This window comes from Priapulus caudatus, unplaced genomic scaffold (genome assembly GCF_000485595.1).
Source record: "Priapulus caudatus unplaced genomic scaffold, Priapulus_caudatus-5.0.1 Scaffold1155, whole genome shotgun sequence".
In the NCBI taxonomy this organism is placed as follows: Eukaryota; Metazoa; Priapulida; class Priapulimorpha; order Priapulimorphida; family Priapulidae; genus Priapulus; species Priapulus caudatus.
In genome coordinates, this window is record NW_014578216.1 from 82,503 (window position 1) to 89,513 (window position 7,011).

General features: G+C 42.7%; 1 protein-coding gene across 2 annotated transcripts in view; it reads left to right on the forward strand.

The window, feature by feature from the left end:
- The window catches only part of LOC106815600 (PCNA-interacting partner-like), a 19,078-nt gene extending 16,742 nt beyond the window's left edge, over nt 1–2,336 (forward strand). For both annotated transcript variants that reach the window (XM_014820081.1, XM_014820082.1), the window contains 3 exons: nt 874–1,004; nt 1,334–1,467; nt 1,660–2,336. In XM_014820081.1, coding sequence (XP_014675567.1) covers nt 874–1,004; nt 1,334–1,467; nt 1,660–1,853 — 459 coding nt within the window. In that variant the 3' untranslated portion in view covers nt 1,854–2,336. The remainder of the gene's footprint in view (nt 1–873; nt 1,005–1,333; nt 1,468–1,659) is intronic.
- Nucleotides 2,337–7,011: the final 4,675 nt, after the last annotated feature.

A 7,011-nucleotide genomic window follows, 5' to 3' on the forward strand; every position in this document is an offset into this window, starting at 1 on the left:
TATATATATATATATATTATATTATATTATTATTATTATTATATTATATTATATTAGTTATTATTATAGTATATATATATATATATATATATATATATATATATATATATATATATTCAGTCTTACGATTTTCGAGTGATAGCAGATCCTATTTTCATTTTTATTTAACTGACTCTGTTGCAAATCTTTGTGTAAGGGCCTCCCGGATGTAAGCTTAGTTACAATCTGGTAATCTTGCGGTTGGTAATCTGGTAATCTCCGGTTGGTAATCTTGCGCAGACACTTTCGCGTCACCGTTATCACCGGCATGTGCATATCCTGGGGCCAGTCCCGGTACTAACTACTAGCTGTCTGTTCCTGGTTTGTTTCCTCCTTTACTTTTTCCATTAATTCTAGATCTAATTCCGCGTAAAACCCCTCCGTACGTGTAAGCGTAAACGTGCGATGTGTGCGTGTGCGTCTGCATGTAAGCCTCCTCTGGTTTGCCCAAGTATTTACTTCCAACCTGGCAGTCCTGGTTTATTTAGAAATTGTCACCGTCTCCAGTTATCCTCCCCTGCATAACGTTTCCTACATAGGGCTGACAATGTATTTCTGGTTAAAGTAGATGTATCCAAGTCTTCAATATAAAAAAGCACAAGCTATCGCATTTTGGAATAGCATCACTGTTGTTAAGTCTCTAATTAGTTTGAATAAATAGTCAGGTTTTTGTAATAAATCCTCTTTTAGATAAAAAAAAAGGGTTCATCCACAGATTTTTAATGGAAGTTATAAACTACTTTATTAAATTATAAAACTATTATATAAAATTATTAAACCATTTGTTTAAATATTTGTGTTTAAACGTTGATGTTTTTCAATGATATGTTTTAGATCACCAGACCTCAGAGATACGGTTCATGTCTGACATGGGCAGAACCTGCTATAGACGCTGGCTTCACTCAAAAGGACGCAATAGAGGAGATCCACCTTCTCCGATCGCCCGGAGTTTGCGAAACTTCCAGGTACAGAACTTCCTGCTGCATACATATACGGTTAAACCTGTCGTAGCAGTCATCTATACAAAGCCAACGTCTGTCTGTAAAAGATTTCCTTGTGTGGCAGTTATACAGTGAAACCATCCCTATAGAACGGACACCTGTCTATAAAGAAGGCTTTCGGTTAACCCTTGAGTGACCTATACGTACGGGATTGACAGTAGGGCACTTTTTGTGTGCTGTATATGTGTTAAAGCAAGGCGAGCGCTTCTGCTGGGATTCACTGGTCACCTGTGCTAATTGATGCTGTGGTTAGATAGGCATGTAGGTGTGTGATCGTGTGTATGTTCCTACAGTACACTAGTCAGCAGAGCAACGCCCAAGAACGTTGGTGCATCTAGGCTGAACTCGGACGCCACCAGAGGGCGCCCTAGGAGAAACGATGCGGAGACGGAATTAAGCGCTGGTGAAATTGCCATTACTGCGTCAGGTGATTGGTCAACGACGATTACAGATTTAACGTACAACGATTGCCAAACTTCTCTCAGGAATACACGATATATCATGCGATGATGCTTAGCTTTTCACATCATAAGATCAATAATTTATTATAATAATAATTATTTTGATTGATGGTATTCGTGACAATCTAATTACGGTTAAATTTATCTGTTTTCCACAGCCACACCAGTTTCCAGCAAGGCAGGCAATAAGAGGGTGCGTAATGGCCAAAACAGGGCTAAACGTCCCCTGCCTATTGAGAGAACTGCAGAGCAAGAAATCAAGCAGCATAAAAACCCAGGTGCTTGTAAGAGACGAAAACAAGTGGCCCTCTTGCATGGGCAGAAAACGCTGACCGACTTTTTTAAGCGATGATCGCTTCTATATGTTGTGTGCACCAATATGAATGCTTCTTGTATATGGTGAAGTAAGTTATATGTGTGCACACGTATAATTACATATAATAGTATGTGAAATAATAAGAGCATTCCACCACACGCAGGTCGTAGGTCATGTGTATTCGGTGGTGCAGGGAAGAGGTCGCATTGAATCTGTACTCTGCATTTCTAAATATCAAGTTGCATCGTGCAAATTTGCGTGAAAAGAATTATTATTTATTTTTTGACAGTCTTGCTACTTGCTATGTCAGCTATACTAAATCTATGCTGTGCCGAATTATGAATTTGATATGCGTTAATTAATTCATAATAATAAACAACATCATTTTCGTGTATGTGCGATTTATTGTATGATGCTAAAAGGTGAAACGTATAGCGCAGTATAATATTCCTTTGTCATTTCTTGTCTCATTACAATTTTTACTGATGTAAAATAAAGACATTTTCATCATTTTGTCAATTTCTGTCTGTATATATTAATAATACTACAGATGTAAAATAACAAAATCCTAAATCATCCTAACACAGAAAGTTTCGCGGTATGTCTGTCATTAGATCGTCGTGTAGTTGCCAACACGCCTGTTCAGTTTCCCCTAAACACACAGCTATCATGCCATCGTTTACAATTCTCTCTCTCTCACGTTCCATCTCTTAAACACACTGAAGAGTGAGTTAAACTATATACCAGTCAGCACGGATAAAATAACAAGGGCATTTAATAAAATGTAGGGGCCTTATATTCACATTGCTTATCATATCTAGAAGTTTATAAGAGAGGAAGCAACCGACGAATTCGAATTTAGAACGAAAGCATCGTCATTTTAAAACGGCCCCGAGACCGCACAAATACCACGATAAAACGCTATCCTAATTATATAAACAGGTCTACTGAAAATAATTTATTACAGAAATCTATGCTGGGATACCCCCTAACCAATAAGAAGAAAACCTTGTCTGTATGGTCCCCGCTGCCTATACCTGTCAGTACACAATCTGTCTACGTTAGTGTGATAGCGCATGCGCAATATCTGACCAGAAGAGATGTATTTTTTGGTAAATATACATTTAATATGGTAAGGGGGTATCACAGAATAGATTTCTGTAATAAATTATTATCAGGAGACCTGTGTTTATAAATCGGAGAGCGCCCTAACCTGTAGGGTGCAAAACTCCTACTTCATCCCGTCCCGTCCTCACCCTTGGTTCCACGTTATGCCTATATTAATATATAGGGAATTGGGCCTCAGACGTTGGTCGCCGTTGACTACTAGGATCATTTTCTTCGGCCTTTTTTATGTGGTCCAAATGGAGCCGGGCGGGCTGCCAGCATGTGTGCATGATAACATCCGATCTATAGTATTCACTTTTCTCGTAGCATCACGCCCTTGGTTCCGCGTTATGCCTAGATTTATATACAGGGAATTCAGGGGTCCTTGCCGGACGATCGGTGCGCACGTCGAGCTGCCAAAGCATAAGTATCTTCGACGGCCTTAATTTTCTGCCAATTTCCAGTTGAGAAGCCACGTCCCCCCCCCCCGCCAGGGCACTACTTTGCGCGCATGCACATATTTCCTGTACTGACTATATTAGTACAATAACTTTCCTATATATTATGACCAAAGAGCTATTAATATCCTATTACGGTAGTGTAATCTATGTATCCATGTTCCCACCAGGGGCTCTGGCGGAGGTTAAATGTTTTCACAGACGGCGTGTTGTCTTGAGTGTTGGTCTTTGTGGGTTTTGTGGGGATTTCGACTGTACGGCTATCGCTTGATTGGCCTGATTGGCACCCGCCACCACGCCCGCCGGCCGCCGGCGTCCGGACACCGCTGCCTGGATACAATAACAGGTTAAGCCTAACTGAAAAAGTTATGGACGGATTGTCATAAAATTTTCAGGATACGTCAGAAATGGGCTAACTTAGAATTGATGAGATTTTGGTGGTGATCCGGATCCAATTAATTAATTCATTCATTCATTCATTAATTAATAAAAATTTCAGGATAGGTCAGAAATGGGGTAACTTAGAATTAATTACATTTTGGTGGTAATCCGGATCCAATTAATTAATTAATTAATTAATTAATTAATAAAATTTCCAGGATAGGTCAGAAATAGGGTAACTTATAATTGATTACATTTTGGTGGTGATCCGACAATAGCTAATATTACCTATTATTATTAGCTCTTGATATGGAATATATCACAAGTGATGAGCATGCTACATAATGTCACATGTTATCAATATAATCGGCAACACCGTTTTCATAATTAATTTATTAAAATTTATTGTATTATATTAAATGTTATCAATTGTAACTATCAATTACAGTCATGGCGTACAATAAAATGGCTTTTACTTGTACGTCCATGTAAAACCTTTTACGCCCCCTGTGGCCCGTCTGCCTTACGGTACCGTCTGCTACACTACGAATTCGTTTCCATAGCAATCACTGGTTCTAGTGCGAGTACCATATATAACCATAAAATTATATAGACAGATATTTATTCTAGGTAGGTTCATAGGTCATATGACATATGTCATAGGTTCATAGGTTCATAGGTCATAGGTTTATAGGTCAAGACCATAGGTCAATGAGATATCGCTATGTATGTAGAAATATAAATGTTTTACGTCCGACGACGGCCGATAGATGTCGCTAGGTTGCAACACCTGCGTCAACTACCCGCAGTTTCTTTTACACAGTATTTCGTTATTTGTCGCGCGATACATGACCTCAACGTCTCCTAGATGTCGCCATGTACACACACACACACACACACACACGACACCACACACACCACACAGCACCCACCCGGGCGGCTCGGCGCAACCCCACCCCCCCGCCACGCCACGGCACGCACCACCAGACCCCACACGGCACCCACGTACACCCACCACACCCACCGCGGCCCGACACCGCACACAAAACCCACGCCCCAGCGACCCACACACGACACCACACACAACACATCAAACACACACACACAATGCAACACACACACACACAACACATCAAGCACAGCAGGCGCACACACACACACACACACACCACACACGACACGCACGCAAAGCGGCACGGACGCACACGGCAGCGCACGCACGCACTCACGCACACACACATATACACACAGCACACGCACACGCACACAGCACACGACACATGGCAAACACATACCACCAACCACACAGATTCCACCCGCCCGCCCCCCGCACGCCCGCCAGCCCGCACACCACCACACACACCGCCGACGCAGCCCGCCGCGCACGCGTAATACATGACCCCCGCCACACAAACACCCGCATGCGTTCAGTCCCCACCTCGCTTGGGGGGCCCTCGCCGGCGCTATTGCTCATCGTTCTCATCGCATGACCCCCCCCCTCCTCCTCCTCCCTACACTTTCTTTTGTGCCCCCAGATAAGTGCCCCCTACACCAACTCTCGACTTTCCTATCTCTCAGCTTCTGCGACAACCAATTGCCATAATCACACAATCTAACACAACATCTGCCGTCTCGTAAACAGAATCACATCACAACACAGAAAAAAACGTTTAAATATCTCTCTCCCCCTCCTCGTCGCCCTCATCAAAACGAATCTCTCAAAGTCTCTCCCCCTCCCTACACGGTGCCGTCTCATCCTCCGCCTGAAAAAAAAAAATCGTAAGCTACGCACTGACACGCCTCTCTCCTCTCTCGTCTCTTCCAGCCAGCGGCCAGGCGCCCACCGGGCCACGCGACGCCCACTCACGCACAATACAAGCAATGCTCTCAGAGCCCGCCGCGATGTCGAAAATATACGCCTGGTATTCATGTCACCTTCGACAGTAGCACTCTCCCATAATCAGTTCTGCGTATGCGGGAAACACGCTAGGCGGCCTTGAGTAGTAGTTTATTATAACTTCAGTTTAGGATATACAATAATTGTATGTCGAGGATTGTGCCCGTGGATGTCTCACTGGACTGCTGCAAACAGGTGTAGCGAGTATAGTACGAAAGCTAGGTAGAAACCTGGTGAATTTTTGAACGTAAGGAAAAAATGATATTCCCAAAAGCCATGAAGCAAAGGTAAGCAAGGAGCCAATAGCTAAGCAAAATGTTGCCAGTTGGGACGAGCTTTTATTGAGGGTACATAAAGTATACACCGATAATACTAGCCGTTGCTACCGTTATAAGGCTTATAACCTCATACAGATTACTCATTCAAAGACAAGGACCATATCGAAGACGCAGATAGAACAAAAAGTCTGATTAAATAGAAAGAAAAGTAACTGCTGACACACACTAACTTACTAGCGTACTAACTAGTACTAGCAGAAGCTCAAGTTTGTGCAAATAACATTAAAGATCCGGTGGCGTACGGAGGGACTGCATTAAGAGAGAAAATAACGAGTGGCTTTATAAATGAACTGATGGTCATGATACTGCGTATGAAATGGAGTGAGTTCTGTGGCGGCGGGCATATACAGCAACTGTATACATCCTGCAAGGTCACAGTACAGGCACAACTGTCAACTGTGACTCTGTAACAGTTTAGGTAAGGCTACACATGCAGTAAACGTTGTCCCATCTCGACCGCACCGGTACCTGTACCCTCGATTTATATTTTTAATAAACCATTCTAGACTAATTAGGAACTATAGCCTATAGTACGTTAAAGATATAATGTTTATGTCACTTTCTGATTTTATATTTACGTTTTTCGTCCTGCGCACGACAATCACAAAGGTACCGACACAGCCAATTCTGTTGACATGTATTGGTAATACCCCACCACCCACCGAACAACCAGTCACACCACTCCCCAGTAATAACCAGCATCCATTGGGATAATTGGGATGAAGGTTTGGAGATTGAAAAGTGAACGTCATTTCACAGGGCCAATAGTGTGATGTACCCTATCCCTAACAGCTTCCAAGTCCTTGATCGGAAAAAGCGACGTCTAGCCATGCTCATTGTGGTGAATTTGCTCAGAGTTTTTGCTGGGGTCCTAACATTACCTCACCCATGATCACAGTGAGTATGTATTTTAACTAAGCCAGCCGCTAGACTTGCCTAATTTTTAGCTCAATCTGACCATAGTCAGATGCAGCTTGTAGAATCGCCTGAATCGTGCCGTGACCGTGGGCCGT